The sequence below is a fragment of the Nylanderia fulva genome, unplaced genomic scaffold (genome assembly GCF_048542155.1).
Source record: "Nylanderia fulva isolate GAGA-0341 unplaced genomic scaffold, ASM4854215v1 Scaffold20, whole genome shotgun sequence".
NCBI lineage: Eukaryota > Metazoa > Arthropoda > Insecta > Hymenoptera > Formicidae > Nylanderia > Nylanderia fulva.
In genome coordinates, this window is record NW_028190264.1 from 3,978,119 (window position 1) to 3,997,688 (window position 19,570).

At 31.1% G+C, this 19,570-nt stretch overlaps 2 protein-coding genes across 8 annotated transcripts in view; one reads left to right on the forward strand and one right to left on the reverse strand.

The window, feature by feature from the left end:
* Positions 1 to 19,570, forward strand: part of BicC (protein bicaudal C) — a 38,020-nt gene that overhangs the window by 7,717 nt on the left and 10,733 nt on the right. For 5 of the 7 annotated variants that reach the window (XM_085482293.1, XM_029299862.2, XM_029299863.2 and 2 more), the window contains 3 exons: positions 1,838 to 1,872; positions 11,258 to 11,327; positions 16,632 to 16,711. In XM_085482293.1, the coding sequence (XP_085338419.1) occupies positions 1,838 to 1,872; positions 11,258 to 11,327; positions 16,632 to 16,711 (185 nt within the window). The other 2 variants (XM_029299866.2, XM_029299867.2) reach the window with 2 other exon arrangements.
* The window catches only part of Pex2 (peroxisomal biogenesis factor 2), a 34,096-nt gene that overhangs the window by 810 nt on the left and 13,716 nt on the right, over positions 1 to 19,570 (reverse strand). The gene's annotated exons all lie outside the window — the stretch shown is intronic.

Genomic DNA, 19,570 nt, shown 5'->3' on the forward strand with positions numbered 1-19,570 from the left:
TTTTATAGGATTTTATAGTGTACAAAAAAATTATATAAAAATAATCGGAAAAATATATAAAAATAAACCAGTCTTAGCAACGAATTTTATAGGATTTTATGGTGTACCAAAAAATTATATAAAAATAATCGGAAAAATGTATCTAAATATATATATAAAAATAGCGAAAAAATATATAGAAATAAACCGGTCTTTAGCGGCGAATTTAATATCAGAGTTGAATTAGTCGTGAGAAGAAGAAATATTCCATCTTATAAATTACAAATAAATCTTGAAGTATATATAAATTGTGTTTGCTGAGAAAACATAAAACACGATTGTATCATAATACGATTATATACGAAATAGCAAATGACATTGATGGCGAACAGATTGAAGAGATGATCACATAAAGAGAATTTGACTGACTTAAATACGCTACAGAAAATATTAAGGATATCAATCCAATCTATTTATCGTGACGTGGAGTATATAAAGTGTCCCAAGACTATCGCGCTTTCTCCTGAGTATTAATATCAGATTACGAGACAAGTCGTGGAGAGGACGAAAGGAGGGGCGAGAGGGTTATTAAAGAAAGTAGAGATATTATGAAGATAGACACAATTAAGTAGTCAACTAGAACGACTTGCCTTTTCAACTACAACCAGTTGAAAATCTCGACGAGTTAGATATTATGTATTACTTTTTTTTCGAGCAAATTTTAGATTGATAAATTCGTATACGTGCTCCAATTTGGCACTTATTTTTATTACGATTCTTCAGTTTTCTACGATTTAATCTCGGCCTTGCACGATCGCTACCGTCATTCAGCGTTAAATCATGCGTCTTATACGGGCCACGGTCCTGACAATAACTTGGTCGTTATGTATTTCGCGCTTAACCTTTCCTCGTTCTCGATATACATTCGACACTCCAGTGTCCTTTATCGCTTTATTGCCTCTGGAGTGTCCATAACACTCGAGAAGCGGAACGAGTATCGCGATATCTACTTTCGCTTTCCCGTCGAACTCGATTCCTTTTCGTCACCTTTTCGCGCCGGCGAAAGCGACAAATTTTCCGACCAACCAAGTATAACAAAAATCACCCGCGATCTCAAAATTATTGAGAAAGGCTAAAAAATTCGTTGTCAACGGTTTTAGCGTCTATTTGATTCGAAATATTAAATATTAAGAGCAATGAAAATAATGAAAAATAAAATTTAAATATTTGTGGGATAATTGTTTTTATATAATATTATTGTCTAATCACAATACGAAGGTCTAAAAGAAATTTAGAAAAGTAAAACATTTTTTCTTACGATGTTTTTCTTATACATCGACTCTTATATCAAGCTTGGGAAATTTGTATTTTTAATCGCAACGAGTTCTTATTTTTAACGTAATAGTTGATTTTTATTGAAATATTAATCCTGATCAACTTAGATTATTCAGATCGAGGAAGGGGCGATTTTTGCTGATCGTTCGTTTTATTGCTCTTATTTGCATATGCAAAATATATTTGGAATCACGATTTAAATAGACAGCTTGTTTGTAAACGGGATTACATAGCAGCTGTCAAGCCTCTTGTTTTGTGTCTTATAATATCGCTCGATCGATCGTGATGGCGTATAAATCTATTTTACTTATCGAATACACATATTTAGAGCAAATTTCAGGTGAATGATTTTATATACAAACACAGGACGAAAATATGCGATTATTTAAATTATCCAGAATTCTTGAGGCTAGAATTTTTTATATGACAATATAATAAAATGGAAATAAATAAAGATATACATAAATAAAAAAAATAATCTCCGAGCTTGAAAATTATTTTAATTTTATCTTTGCATTTTCAGGTGATGTCAAACCGGCGGATACTTTCTTCCATGGTGTAAGTTTTTTTATTTTCATTTTTTAGCTGTGCCAAATGTTTCTGTTCAAAAGTAGTTAAATCAATTTTTCAAATTAATATATCTCATAGAATTCTCTCTCTCTCTCTCTCTTTTCCTCCACCTCTCTTTCTATATATACATATATATGTATATTTCTTACAATTAGACTTAATCGTTTAAAATTGCTGATTCTTCTGCAAGTTCTATAATTAGCGTAATTTATATAATACTTGATTATAAAAAAAGATATAAGATGAAAATATAATAATATTTATTATCATTGTATGTTCAATAATAACCATGCATTAAGAGAAGTATCAGAGATGCGATTGCTGACATTTCGTTGATTTTGTATTTGCTTGCTTAACCCTCGACACGAAGAAGTCTCATCGCGAAGATTTCATTGATCGATTAGTGAGAACTTTCTATCCAACTACTGCTGACAAGCGACACGTAAGATAAATCGTGATAGTAGATGATGCAACTCCTTTCTCTCGTCTATAAAAGATCTTTCTTGATGTAAGTTCGGTATAAGTTCCTTGTCTTTCATGCTGATTTAATTGTATAAATTTTAAAATATTTCACCAAGATGTGGCATATTGATAAGCTAATAAGCTTATTTTTTAAAGCAGATAAAGGTTAATTAAAAAGAAACGAAATATATTGTCTGGATAATAAATTAATTATAAAATAAATGTATAAAAAACCTGATTTTTATACTCCATGTCGAGGGGATATTTATTTAGAACAATTTCTTTCACACAATTATCTATATTTTTATGTATTATATGTTATCTTTTTTACTCATTGTACATCACTGTAGTAAATCACTGGTGCATTACGCGACTTGAAGGAAGGAAACATTGTTTTTCATTATCATATTTGAATTATATGGGCACCAAAGGAATTACAAATAATACATATAATTTCTGTAACTTTCACTCTGTAGGAAGCAAATGTAGAAATGCACGATTATGATAAGTGATTCTTCATTTAATTGCCACGTAGGAATTACTTCCGACACGAAGTCGGGTTTCGTGCTGGTTAACAGACAACAAAATTAAGTTTCTCCCTTTTCGCGTCTGTGTGTGTGTGTGTGTGTGTGAGAGAGAAAGAGAATTCTACAATTTCTGTCAAGGATGGATACTTTGGGTGTTTTGTGGCACGAAAGGGTTAATGAAAATATCATAATTAATTTGCGCGATTTCGCTAATCGTGCTTAGAGTTATGTCAACGTAAGCGAAGCGTCTTCTTATCGAAGCAGCGTCGCACTGACCTTGCGATTATGCGAAAGTGAAAGAGGCTATTTTTACGTATCTTCGCCTTGCGTCGCAACTCGCGATAACTCGCGTTACGTTGCGCGAGCTACGATTCCTTCGCTGATAGCAGTAATAAGCTTCCCTTTTAATTTTCGATACTTCGAAAATCGAATCATCGAATGCAATTTTTGCACAAGGTTGTCTCGAGATAAAATATATTGCTTGCCAATTAATCATTTGATTTGTTTTCCATTTACTGCTTTAGGATTTATCTCATTTCTGTTTATGATAGAATAGAAGACAATTATTATTATGACGATAAATTGCAGAGGGGAAAAAAGTTTTATAAATTCAATAGAAATATAAGAAATTTCAAATATATAAAAAAAATATCCTATGTATATATTTTTGACAAATATTTAGAAAATTACAAATCAAGTTTCTATGATAGAATAGAAGACAATTATTATTATTATGACGATAAATTGCAGACGGGAAAAAAGTTTTATAAATTTAATAGAAATATAAGAAATTTCAAATATATAAAAAAATATCCTATGTATATATTTTTGACAAATATTTAGAAAATTACAAATCAAGTTCCTATATTAAATCGACTAAAATGCTCAATCATTTAGTAGGAGTTAAAACAAAGTGACCATAGAAATAGAAATTAGAGATCCCTTTTTGCGGAAGAACCGGTAGAGCAATCGATTTTCCGCGATGACAAGACGCATGAAAAATTTGGATTACGACGAAAGGAGAAATTCGAACGAGCAACAAAAACTCGTTCGTTTTCCTCCTCGTCATATGTGATAACATAACGCGAAATTACAATCGTATAGCGAAATGAGCCTGCAGCAGGAAGCTTACGGATCTTGGACGTAACACTATATAAACTTTCTCCTTCTACTCTCCTCGTTCATCCGATAACTCAATAGAGAAAACCGATCGCGCTTCATTCCCGCACGAATGAGGGTATGATTGAGGAATTACATAATCGCGATAACGGCAGGAAGTGCCGACTGAATAATACATTTTTATCTAATTAAATTCGAATTAAATACGACAAAGAAGAATATAATACATGTATGCGTTCGAAGTTGCTAGATGGAATAATTTGGATAAAATTGTGAAATATATACACCAACGATGCATAATTTTTTATGCATTATTTAATATTATGTAATATTGATATTATATTTACATTTCTTATATTTCAAATTTTACATAATATATTTTTTTGAATTTCCTTAATTTATTCATGAGTAATCCTGTTGATCTATCTTTTTTTTTTGCTACTAATTATAAGAAAAAAGATATACATATATATATTTATGAAAATTCATCAGATGAGGTATTCCGGTGTATTGTTGGAGAGATTAAACCAAGAAATGAATGAAACTTAAATAGAAGATCGCGCGTGTTACGAAAAGAAAAATTTGTAATATTAATATTATATTTATTATATAATATTAATATTATATTATATTTACACATTTCTTATATTTCAAATTTTACACAATATATTTTTTTTGCGTTTGCTTAATTTAATTATGAATAATCTTTTTTTTTCTGCTACTAATTATAAAAAAAAAACAGAAATATATATTTACGAAATTATTCATCAGATGAGGAATTCCGGTGTATTGTTGGAGAGATTAAACAAAGAAATGAATGAAAATGAAATAAGAGAGAAGATCGCGCGCGTTAGGAAAAAGCCGCGAGCGTTCCGCTCGCGGCCCGCAGTGCTTTATAGCATTCACCGAGCGGAGTTCGAAGGCAATGTTCACGCTTATCGTTATCGGCAGTGCAAGTTGCGTAAGGGGGGAGGGGCTGGAAATACACCGGTTGATTATTTATAGAACGGCTTTAATATTAACGGCACCGTCGTTCCACCGCTTTTAAGCAATTACATATATCGGCGACATATATATATATATATATATACCGATATTGTCGTCGATGTGTAATGCGACAATCTTTTCGAACACGCGTTATATAGAATGACGCATTTTAAATTCGACGATTACGTTGCTCGTTTTACCGTCTCTCTTTTTCGATGACGAAACTGTCATTTTAATTATAGCGCCGTATAATCTTTGACCGCTGTTGGCTCTCGATAACAATAACCGAGATATCGCGCATACTGCTAGTCACAGTTTCGCCAATTAATATCTGTTGCATATATGTGACTTCTCCAGATAGGCAATATTGATTTTGTGATACGCTTTGTAGATATAGATGCTCGAAACTTTTAAATATTCACGGATATAGTGCAATAGTACTACTAGAGATTTTCGTCATAATCAATTAAGGTGTCAATTTTCAACTGGTATCTGTTTCAGATAAGAGACAATTGAAAACATCGAGAATTACTACGGATAAAAATAAACGTATAAGAAAACTCAAGCATTCTGCATATTTTTCCATATGCAAAATTCGCGGAATATTTTTGATCAATGCACAATCGTAGCTCGCGATTTGTTTATCAATTTGATATCCGTTCACTCGTTCTATCGATTGAATAACAATTTAAGCGTGCGCTTTATCTATGTTTTCGCAAAGTTTAATCTAGTATACACGTGCACGAACACACGCTCGTATGGAAAATATAATTACGCAATTCGTAATCTTCATTCGAACAGTCCTCGATACACATTCGATGTTGATTCGCTCGAATCAGATTTACAATTTGAAATCATATGCGCAATGTGTCGCGACATACGCGCCGAAAATGGCGATAATAATATATGCAATGATAACACGTGAAAGCGGCTCGAAATATTTCAACCCGGAGATTAATTTATTAATATTAAATTGCATCAAGAGAATCGACATTTCGATTCAATCAATAAATTGAGAGATCATCTCTGCAAATTACATTTCATATTTAACAGAGGAAAGAAAAAAACAGTTTCGATAATTTTAGTCTTCTCTCAATACAGTTTTTCTTAATTAGTTTATGTGTAATTACAGATGCAATAAATATCTCGTTTTAAAACAAGATATCTTATTGCGCAAATAAATGTATGTATGTACACTTTAATCTAATCTGGTATTTTTTTGAACGATTAAATCGGTGAAAGTTTGTGATATATGGAGCCTTTTATACGTGTGTAAGTTTTTGAAATGTGGTGTAAACTAAGTCAATACTTTGTGCAGCAATAACATACTCTGACCGCGTATCGCGCTGATAGATTCAATCTTTATTAGTTAAGTATTATAAGATCAGCAACCTTTCTTTAAACTGTTTGTTACAAACTTATATCAAATAGATTTTAAATATACTTACAAGTTAGGGTAGATTACATCGATCAATAGCGTTCTAAAAGTTATAAAGCCAGTTTGATAATTTAAGAAAAAAAAATTCTGTGAGTCTACAGCTTAATTTTTCAGAATCATTCAGTTAAATACTATACATATATAAATTTCTAATTAAGACTATCATCAAGTATCACTAATGCATGATTAATGAAATAGAATATAAGTTATATAAAGAGTGAATCAATCAGTTTAAATGTCTTCGTCAATTTTCTTTCATTCGTTAACTTTGTTGTGCAATCGATACACATATGATTAAATGGTATTTTTATATCGACTCGCCTCTCATGCATATTTATTCTCTAATCAGTGACTCGTGCAAGCTGAAGATAAAGTACCGCATGTCTTCACGATAATTTCGTTTATCGCAACGATGCACAGTCTCCGCAGTTTTATTGCAAGAAACACTCTTATACTCGCGTAATTTCAATCTTTGTTACTTTGTTTCGAGAATAAGACGCTCGTTCGCGAAACTATAGCAATGTAGATGACGGATGACAGCTAACAAATAACATCTACATATTTTTAACATAACATTACTTTTTCAACATCAAAATTCTTTCCGGTGTTCGTTCGCAAAAAAATTTTGCAAATCATTTACAGAGATAAATCAAATCACAAATAAAAGTAAAAAAGAAATATAAAAATTAAAACTTCAAAAACTAAAAACATTATAAATCAATTAAGATTGATAATTACATTGATATTCTGCCTTAAATGGCATTGGAGATTAGACGAGTTTCAACATAATATAATTATTATTACTAATTTAAACGTAAATAGAGATTATATTTTTAAAATGTTCAACATATGAGATCTTCTTATATATTCATATTTAATTTCTATTTTTATTTATTTGATATATTTAATTTTATAACTTACAAAAATCATGGAAATATATAGAATTTTAGTTTCCATTGTAGGATGAAATTGGTTGTGGATTTCATAAAAAAGAAATATAATTGACAACTTGGGATAATTTGTGAGGCAAAAAGAATTCGAACAAAAGTATCTTAGGTATTATTTAACACAAAAATATGTGATTCAAAAGAAAATTTTCGATTTAAAACGATAGTACGTGCAAATCGTGAATTTATGACAGTATATATTTAGACATTGTACTATTTATAGAAAAAGATAAATTTATCTTTGTGCAGAACTATTGATGTACATACCTAAGAAAATATTTTCTTAAGTTCCTAATGTAAAATTTTTACCTGGAAAATAGAAAGTTTTAGAAAGAATTAGAAAGGAAAAATATTTCTTTTGAAAATCAAAAACTTAACATTGTCTTTTTTTTGTAGAGAATTGTGTGAATGATGTATTGATATTTCCTTAAACAATGCTTTGTCTGAATGAATACTTTTCGTCTAATGGTTATGGCCTTAAAAATGCTCGTTCAATTTTCATTTTCTATTCATACTGACTCACAATAAAAATATAATTAATCATAATGTCTAATCGTTATTTTCCGATTTTGTGTTTATACAAAGCATATGTACATTAATCTTTTGCTATTCCATTTATTTGCAATATTGTAAATACTATATTATTGCACGGACATTTTTGTTTCTTTATTAAGATTTTTCTGTAAAAAGGTCAATTTTTATTTTATTAATTTAATATTTTTAAATTTAAACATTTAAATCTAAATGTTTAAAGCAAAAAAACAGAAAAATAAAAATGCAAAATATTTTAATGATTTCATATTCTCGTCGCAATAAATTCTAAAAGTTATCGCGTACCAATTGATATAAACACACGAATAGCATTGCGAGTGTCAACTAACGACACGATCGGTATGATTCACTGTTATTCCACAGAATTTATGAGTATTTAGTGGTCGACATGTTTACTATGCTAATGTGCTTATATAATTTATATAGTTGCGTAGGGGAAAATATTGCAGTTATCTTTTTGAAATTTTTGAATTTCAAAAAAAGACTACTATTTTTCTTACAGTTCTTACAATTTCTAAGCAATAAAAAATTTATTATACAAAAAATATTGCAACATTTTGGTCTACATAATATTTATTAGTAATAGTATATAATTACTAATAAATATTTATTAGTCTATACTATTTAATAGCATATAGTTACTAATAAATATTAACGAGAAATTTTAAATAATTAAATTAATTTATGTAAATCTTGAAAGCGGGCAGACAAAAATTCGAAAATTCGCAATATCTCGAAACGATGAGAAACTTTAAAATTATGCTTGTCAGATTAAAGTGATACGGATGCGCACACGTCCTTTAAGGTCATCAAGTGGCATATTTCTTTGCCACAACGCGTGGGCTCGGAAAGATAGAGGAAGTTGAAGAGGAAGAAGGAAAAATGTGATGGAAGGAAGAGGAGGAAGGGCAGGATTACGATGACCAGACGAGCAAGCAACATAGTGTGGAGTCGTGACTGGTGGCGGGAGAAACGCCAAGTAGTTGGAGAGGGAATCGACCAGACCGACCATTATATTATATCTCCGCGTTTAGTCAGTTAGTCAGTCTGTTTTCCTTCGCGTCGGTGATCTCCTGGTAAATCTCCAAAAGTTTAACTTTGGAAAATTGCACTCAAAACCTTGATTACTCACGTGCGATCCCGAATCCAATTGCAGACAAATTGGAAAAATCGGGACAGGTGAAAGAATCACTTCGCACAACAGGTTTATTTATCGCGACGTTCACAAAGTGATATCTAAGTGCATCGAGTGATAGCTAAGAAGTACAGTGATAAGCAGAAAGTTGCACAAATGAAAATCACGATCAAGATTGAGAATCAATCGATGACCTTCGACGCAGAATGCCGCAGCGATCCGGTACAAAAATTATGACTGGAAATTATTCTCTTTTCTCGTTCGTCGTTAAAGACCGATTGTGAGGTCGACAAACTCATAGATAAAATTATCTTCGTCGCAAAGTGGAACCTCGAATAGAAATTAATTAGTCAAATTAACGACCGCATACGTGACCTTCCGGGATCTTTTACTTTATCGCGATTAACAGTGACTATACAGTGAAAGTAAATTTTTATCTAGATTCGTGATTAATCGTCTTAGTGTTTGTTAAAAACTAGCCGAAGGTCCAAGTTATCGTATTCGTATCATAAAAGTGACGTTTCTTTTTAGAATTCGAGAATGCCGTTTTCTCTTTAGGGCTTAAGAATAATCGATGACCTGCTTGTCCTCTTCTTTTATCAGTTTAACAATGCCTTCATTTTTTCTACTTTCACAACGATTCTTCGAAAAGGCCTGAATGAAAAAGTCATCTACCATCGACTTGCTGCGACGAAAATGACAGTGGTAAAAATTATTGTAGTTGTAGAAAACAAAATAAGTTCATGGTCAGTCTACAGTCGGCAGTTGAGAATTCTAGTTTGCGTTTAGCTACGTACTAGTTCGAATTTGAGCTTTATTCCTTTCACGTGAAAAATAGTGCATATCGTTATTTTGTATTGTAAATTAAGCACTTGCATTTAAAACTCAGTATGGTATATAAATATATTTATTTGGAAAGTTTTAGAAATAATTTTAGAAAGTTTTCCGAAGATTTATAGAAATAATATGTAATAATATTATTCTCTCCGAGTATTAATTTTAAATAAACTCAAGATAATTCATGATTATAAATTCTATGCTTTTGTGTGTCTAGTGATTCATAGTTAATATAATTGCTGATTCGAATTTTCTTTGAAATTACGAGTAAACGCGCATGTGTACGTACATGTGCGTGCACAAACACACACATATACACACGTATTCAGGTCTAAAAATATAGTTATCTTTTGTCTAAAGTTAGAAGAAGATGTCGGAGCTTAATAATTTAAAGAGGTGAAGACTTGTCTAAAGATAGAAACTACATGTAGAACGATATTCTTAGCTACACAATAAAATCTTTGAAGATTTCAAAGTACATTTTTCTTAAATACAAATTTAATCGCCTATCGTTATTTTATAATCTTTGAAAATCGAAAATATTAAATATTATGGTAATTAAGTTTCGCGTAAAATTAGATCGAAATAAAGATGAAGATTGAAATTAATAGATGAGAAAAATTATTTTTTATTTCATATTCCGAGTTTCAATTATCTAAATTTTTTTCATTTAAATCTCTGTAGACCTTTTAAATAATTTTCATCGCGTCAATCGATTAATTAAAGAATATATTATATTTTATATTTTAGTAACACGTATGGAAACTGTTCAATAATATTCCATGACGGAATAATTTGCAGTTAAAAATAAATTTGTTCATCTAGAATTGGAGGCTATATATAAAAAGTTATATAAAAAATGAAATAACTAGAAAATTTTTTAAAATCTCGAAAGTATAAAAGTAATTGTTCTCTCTCGTATACAAAACCGAACATTCAGTGTGTTTTTCTTGATAATTAAAAGCTACGTGTTGAAAAGATTAAATACTCGTGAAAGTTATGCAGAAAAAATGAGATAATTCAAAAGATTGATAAGATCTTATTAAGTGATGAATTATTGTCATTTTCATTATTTAAGTATTATATAAAAAACTTTCAAAAATATTAAAAAGAATAATGAAATATGTAATCCATCATTAGTCTATCAAAATAAAAAATTAAAATAAAAAATAATGTTCAAATTTATCTACAAAGGAAAGAAGAATAGAAAATGCTTCGAATCTTTCCGAAGCTTTTTATGATATCTAATCTTATCTTAAAGATTAGATGCGCATACCTTTCTTTACCGTGGGAAAAAACAATTTTCATGTGAAAATAGACCATCTGATGGATAGTTATTAATCCTATAATTAATTTCACATTGTTACAGGTTATGGAAAGAACAAATACTATTGTTACGTGGCCATCGCGATTGAAGATTGGAGCAAAGTCGAAGAAAGGTATGAAAGTTATCAAACATGTGATCGTCTGATGTAATTCAATAATAATTGATGTGTTATCTATCGATTACACATTGCGAGGAAAAATTTCATTGAAAAAAAAGTTTAGATTTTTACCGCATCATGTTGTTGTTTTATGTAGCGTTTCAAAAATATTCAAACTTCTAGAGACGGCAGTTTATAGCGTAACTTTCTCTCTCGTATATCCATATAATTACTGTAATTACATTAATAGCCGAAAAGTAAGATCTTCACTTACTTTGTGTGTAAAGAAGATATTATATATACTGTCTTAGCCATTAGTCTACTAATTACAGTCATTATACGATCATATGGTAATAAGATGTCATTTGTTGTCTTAATATCAATGAATGTTTTTTTCATGTTTTCTCTGATAAATAAGAACTTGGGCGCAATGTCCTTTCTAAAATGACTGATTCGTTTCTACTTCATTTAGCACAATATTATCCTCATCGTCATAGACAAAATCCATCGACGAATGCAAACGCGTGCAAAAATATATATAATCAGATACACAATATTATTTTTTACTTAATTTAAAAAATTACTAGAAATTTTAAGTTCTATAATTTTTAATTTAATAATCGGATTATTCCTAAAATTACTAACAAATTGTAAAAAAATAATAATCTTCTACATAACAAATCGAGAAATGTGATGCTAACAAATTGGGAATTCGAAAACGATTTGATTAACAATGATAAAACGATATTAAGATTCGGTGCATCACTCATCCTTAAAAGATTGCCGCAAAAAAACACAAAAATCATCTTTTACCTTGTCAAATTCGTCACATTCGGAGTCGAGTACGCGTCATTGTTCGTGGATTACGTCAATCGAATGGGTCGCGCCTCTTCGTCAGCTGACAAGTTGCGCACGTTTACAATCGCCATTTAAAGTTTTATCGTCGATGCTGTGTAATCGTATATTGTCGTAAAAAAATCTGTACACTACAGATAATTTTTAAATTAATTCCATCTAATCAAAACCAAAACAAAAACTTTCTTTGATAGAAATTAAATTTTTTATTTAATTAAAGTTAGAAGAGAGATTAATTTTTTTCCCAAAATTTTACTAAAGTATTCAATTGTGAAATTCTGTGATACGTATAGATTCTCAGTAGAAAAAAAAAGATAATTTAATAAAAGAGAGAGAGCCGTGAATTTCATGTTACATAATATAATTTTAGTCATGAATCATTTTACAACCTGCTGACTTGTGACGATTCGTTAAAACTAATTACGTCACCAAAATAAAAAGTTTTCGGATAAGAAAAACGACAATTTCCGTATTTAATTTCGAAAGGACGCGATAAATATTCAAGAATTCCAAACAGATCTTGTGGCACGATTGATTAGTCGATCGTCCGAGCGTTCTTCAGGTCAATTGTGAGATATTATTTCGTCACTTATCTCTCGACAAATAAATTACACGACGCATGAATCGATCCACCGTTCACTCGCTTGCTCAAAGGAACGTTCGATCGGACTTCGTGGAAATTTTTCGGTGATTTATCCCTCCTTCGCGAACAGCTGTTGCATTTCTCTCCTTCCTCTCTCTCTCTCTCGTTATTTCTCGCTTGCTTTTTCTTTTTTTTAAATGTACACGTAGCAATTTATGTAATCTAATATAAATAAACTCGCATATCTTGTTGCTCATGATTCCAGATTATCGTCAGAGTTATTCTACAAATATGCATACGATATATTGTAGATACATGATACTGATTATTAATAAGCCATTCATAAGTTTCATTATGATCGTTTTAATAATTTCTCAAATGTAATTGCAAAACAATCAATGACTGGCAGCAATTTGCGTGTCGATAAACTTCGCAAGCAGAATTGATTAGAATACTACTCAGGTTTAAACTTCGCTCAATTATATAAAATATTTAGCGAAATTGGATTAAATGTTCTTAGTATACCAGTACTGAATTAAGTTGATTAATTAAATCATTAAAATGTACAATGTTTTCTCAAATACAATTTTAAGAAATGATATTATTAATAAGATATATAATCAAGAAAATACATTCTAAAAGAAAGAAAAAATCAAACAGTTTTGAAAGATTTGATTGCAGTTTAATCAATGAATTATGAATTATTTATCATAAATATAATGATTTTTAATTTAAGAAATGTTGAACAATACTGAAAATTTCACGTATTAATTTAGTATAAACGATGTTGTAATTTGATCAACAGATATAATCGAAATAGATTTTGTATTTCAAGCAGCGACTAGGTCAAATTGATTCACAACATGTGCTTTCAAGGTTAATAGATATATATCGAGTTATCTCCCCTATACCGCGATAGGATATCTCCTCGAGATTTGACCCGCTCTCGAAACCGTCAACACAAATTTTACGCAGCAAGATCAAGATTCCAGTCGAGTCACAAATCAGCCAAATAATTGCTTGCAATTGAATTAAGTCAATCAGTATCATCGCTCTAATTTTTTTCTGCAGATGTGCCTCGAGTCACGTAAGCCATGCTGTTTTTAGGTGATAAAACTATAGTCTTAGGACTTATAATATTTATTATTTTAATTCGAAGACTAGACAGATATGATTCATTGTGCTATCAAAAGAAAAAAGAAATGAAAATTAAAACTACTTTAAATAGACTTTTAATTAAAAAAAAATAATTTAAATAAACTATTTGGTATGTTTTATCTTCATAATTTACATTTAGAAAGTCTAAAACCAAGAAACAAGCTGGAAAGATAAGAAGCTTACGTTTAAATCGAAGCTGATTTTAAAATAAATGAATAAGTTTTCTATTCGAACGTCGCAGTTGTACTTATTGTTAGTCCATAGATATCTCGAGAAATGCTTGTTTCTCTTATTTACAAAGTGCACAAAAGAACTTGAAAACTAGATATCGCGTGACTTCGTAGTATTACCGTTTCATCACATTGTCCGATTAATTTCATTCTCGACCGAGATCGTATAAAATGGAATTATCAGTAAGGGGAAGTGTCGTGAAGGGAAATACTCGATTCCACTTAATCAAATTCACTTTGACTTTAGCAATGGATTCTTCTTGAAAATCTGCATATAGAATAGCCAATAAAACAAATTGATAAAGAAGACATTTTTTGATAAAAATTAATTTTTTTTAAATACGCGATCTTTTTCTAAAAAAATATCAATATTAAATGTCTCAATTAATATTCATTTTTGTAATTTATATATATAATTTTTGCATTCTTGTTTTATAGACAACATGATTTTCGTGACTCTCAGATACAAATGTGTTGTATTTTTAAATAATTGTTAGTTCACCCTTATATTTGTCATTACAATTTTTCTTTGCTTTGTTTCACAATATTATCATTATTTTTTCTCATATGTATTCCATAGAGTTTTCTCTTCCGTAAATTTATCAAAATTTAACGATGTGCGTTCTATTTAAGATGCACTCTGTATCATATCAGATGAGTCTCCTACACCTGTTTCGCTCTTATTATTGCAACGGTAACTCCTTATCGCTTTGTTCAAACAGGACGACTTGTCGACTTTCTATGCGCGACGCAGCTAAAGAGGTCAGGTCAGGCCTTAAAGTCTTGCGTCGAAGAATTCGCTACCGTCGCGTCGATTCTAAAAATAATTCAAATTGCCGCGAGAGAGAAGTGATAGATGATTGCATTTACGCAGCGTTTTCGAGAGCCACCTAAGCACTTTTAATCGAAAAGAGAATTCAATCACATTTTAATTTTCGAGAGAGCAATGCGAGATGTTTCCATGATGATAATACGTGTTGTTTTCCGCGCGATGCTTGTTACATAATTATTATTCAAGAAAAAGAGAAAGAGCGAGAGAGAGATAAAAAACGAACGATTAAAAGCAAATTTTGTGACATGAGAATATTAATGAGACGATATGATATCGTTGTTTTGATTGCAAAGTCTCTAGAATGTATTTTTGTTTCTTCACGAGGGAGATTTTTTCTGTTGACGAATAGATTCCGATCGAAATAATTTCTAATTCAAAATAGTTGCTAATTTTAGATTTCATAAAAATAATATGATAGCTTAATTAATTAATAATTAAACGTTCAACAATTTACATTTTATTATTTTGTGAAACTAATCTAATGTTTATTATTAAATAACTGCAAAATGATCAGTCGAAAATTCGTCAAACAAAAATCGATTTCACAATATAATTAGTGCACAGTCATGCACTCGTAAGCATACGTAGGGAATTATTTACACTTGTGTGCACATATAGTTTATTCGCGTTTAATGATTAATATCTTTCAATCATCGTAAATAGATTAATTATTAAATCATATACATGAGAGATAAGAAACAAAGAGCGAGTAAGACGTGTATGAACGAGCACGATTATTATGCAGCGTCCATGACGCATCATCGCACTCGACTTTGGAACACGTTGTACAGTCGAAGGCCTTGCATTCAGGAAGAAGCGCGCCTGCGCTTCGCGAATACTAAAATTGACTTCGAAACCTCTTCTGTCTCTTTAGCGACGTCTTATTATTTTCACGGTTCTACGCATTATCATTTTTCGGAAGTTTCGCAATTTAATCAACGAGAAAAAGGTCTCGTGACGACATAATTTCACCGTCATCAAGTTTGACCGACAATGCGTATTTTTCCGCATTGACATATTCATCAACATAAATATTCACCGTTTTTTGTATGTCAACAACAATGTGTCGACACCGACCATATTTTTATTGAATCAATATTAGTATTATTAGCGTTATTTTCGTATATGTCAATGACGTCATCGCTGCACATCTAATCAGGCAAGTAATGAGTTCGTCGTCTTTACGAGGGAATGATTCTACACGTTCTAAGAAAAATTGTTCAACTCGTAACAAACTAACATTTTCGATGGTTGTTGATTAAACTTGGTATAAGTAGTTGAAACAGTGTCAATAAAATCTTACCGAAAATTTCAATTTTTCAAAATTTAAAATTATTCGAGGTTTCCTTTGCTTATAAAATTTAGTTAATCGAAAAAATATATTATAAGTAAAAAATTACGCGAAATTATATAAAAATGAATGGATTATAAAATAATTTTTTGAAGAATTTACTTTGTATTCTAAGAGTCGGAGATTTGCTATGTAAAAGAGTGAATTATTTTTCGGTTATCAGTTATTTTTCTAGTGACGAAATAGAATTTAGCGTATAATTAACGAAGAGAATTATAATTGATTGCTCAGTGTAATAGAGGCGCGATCTGTCACTTCTTACTCCCACGCGAACATTACTGCAATTAAATTTTCTGTCTCTTCTTCGCAGATCCGCACATAAAAGTCGCAGGACGACTAGATGACGTACGGACAGCGAAAGAGAAGATAATGGAAGTTTTGGACACACGGGTAAGTCTTATCTTCTTTCGTGTATATATCGATAAGATTTAATATTCATTTATTAGATTATATTATCTATGCATAATGTTATGCATGATAATGCAATCGCTAAGCAAAATGCATAACGTGGCCGAACGGATTTCCTCTTGTTGACAGAATCCCTACTATTAAAAAAATTTGGTCAACGGAAATTCTTCGAATACAATTGTGAATATCAGACACGATATTCTAGAATTACTTCTAACGCAACATTGCTTTAGTTGATGTAATCTCCTTGCAATACAGGAAATGACATTTCGCACGCGAAACTTACTATTTATACGATCGCATGCAAAATGACTAATATCATTAATATCATAAGTCAGTGACTAAAGAATGCAGCAAATGTGCACGATCGAATTCGATTGCACATGACATAGAAGAAGGGCCATATCTTTTTCTTTTCAATTATTTCCACGTATGTCATCCACGAGAACAACAAAAATATAAATTTTTTCAATTAAACTCTATCAATATGATACGCTTTGAAAAGAATCAGAATATGATTTAAATATTGCGAAAAATTAGGAAAATTAAAAAATATATAGTTATAATTAATGTAGTTTAATCATAATTATTCATAAAACAGGAAATATTTATGATAGCAAATCAGAGAAGTTACCTAAGTATTGTGTAATTTCTGTAAAGTTTTATGAATATAAATATACATTTATATCTATCAAAAGAAATGTAGGTCAAGACGACAAAAAACAGGCAACATTTTTTTTATAGAATATATACGTGTTTGACGCACGTAAATAATGATAATAATTAATCAGTCTTCAACTCTATTCATCTGATTACGAGTAGAATCGGTAGCTGTCAATGTTTAACTCGATAGGTTCTCGTCGTGTCTGGTCATTAGACTTTCAGACCGGCTTCTTTCGCTCTCGATTGCTTTTTTCAATTTTTTTCTCCGCGTTTTTTCATACACGTTTTTGCTTAATTATTAAACGCGTGTCGCGAAAAGGAAAGAGACCATGCAGGCACACAAAAAAGTTTTCTATATTTATACGTCGTTGTTCGCGGTCACTAATTTTCAGGCGAGAAAGCGAATCGTTTAAGCAAATGTCAGAGAAAGAGAGCGAGAGAGATTAAAGACCATTGCAAAATGATACGAGAGAGTAAACATCTTGATCAGATATTTAATGTCTGCTTTCTTAAGAACTCGAGGAAAACCTTAAAGCGAAAAAATGGTATTCAAATTTAGATTAAATTGGGTGGAAAAAAATGTGTGATTCACATTAATATTATATATTTAGATTAAATCAATTTTCAGCAAAATTTAATTATTAAAATTAAATTTTACAATTTTAAAATTGATTTTCTAAAGTTTGATTTGCATCACTGCTTTTTCTGTGTCATTTGTCATCGTCACATCCACGTATTCCCCCTCTCTAACCCAGTTAAAGAAACTATGAAGCAATGCGATGAGACGTCGTTCTGTTACCGTTAAATCGACGAACTTGTCGTTTTTCGTTGGCCTACCGATCAATTCCTGTTACTTTGCATTCCTGCAAGCGCATTTAACGTGCATTCCGACATGCGCGCGTTCCCGGGACGCGAATATACAGAGACACCGAAACGACGCGAGGAAAGGAATGCGTATAACTCTCTGCTGAGAAATGAAGATAAAAATTCCGCACGCTCGATTTTCGGAGCACGAGGATCCTCCTCTTTCTTCTTCGCGATTCGTTTGATTCGCTTTTCTCGTGCATCGCACGCACGCGGTTCTATTTTAAAATAGACGCCAAGCTTTGCGTCAAGCGTGCAGAAACGGTGAGACAGTGACACTGTATACATAGAGCTAATTACGGATCGCGAATGGCGCGTAAATAGCACTCTGTTATTTATAGAGCTCGGACACGTGCATGCACATCCAATGTCTTTTGACTTGATGCAGGATGCCGATGTCCTGAATTCTGCAATCGCATCATCCAATTACGTCGTCAAAAATCATGCTGAGTATATGAAATGTCATACGTAGAATAAGAGAGCATATAGGCGGAACATTGTGTGGATTTTTACTACTATATTTTAACATTGCTATATCAAAGCCGTTTAAATAATATTTTATTAATTAATATATCCCGCTGTTTGCATATACACATGTACAATTTTTGAGAACAATTTCATGAGTCTTGTATTATTAAATTATATTTAAATTTTAATCAGCAGAATTTTGTCAAACGTGAAAGTTGCAAATTTTTATCAGATGGTGTTAACATTATCTTATTATTTTTTCGCAAAGAGAAAGTTAATTGGTTGTTGATATAATTGTAAAAAAAATAATAATAAATTTTAATATAATATTTTCTGGAATATAGAATTCTTATAATTTTATCATTGCAAACATTGGGTATTTTGAGACATTCTAAGTATTTCGCAGAAGAAGCATTATACGATCAGGAAGAAGTTTCTGAAATTGCACGACGGCGGAACGCGCAACGTAATCGCGTGACTTTATGTAATGCTCGGCCACGTGATATTTAAAATCGTACGCGCACACAAATCTCCGATGTACGATACGCTTCGAGACTCTCACGCATGTAAAGTCAACGATCTCGAAATTGGCGAAAATATGAAGCGTAATGCGAATATAAATGGCTAAGTAAATACAACCGCATAAATAAATACAGCGTGGAAGGAGGCTACCGGGAAATGCGCACTTTCTTTCGATATTTTACTCTGTGGAAAATTCATTTTTTTCCCGGCGAATTTTATTTCAACTTCATCACACACATAAAATTATATTAATTTTCATTGTAAATTTATCATTGAAAATTTTATCGATATTGCTTTCAGCGGAGATGAAAATTTCGGCAGAGA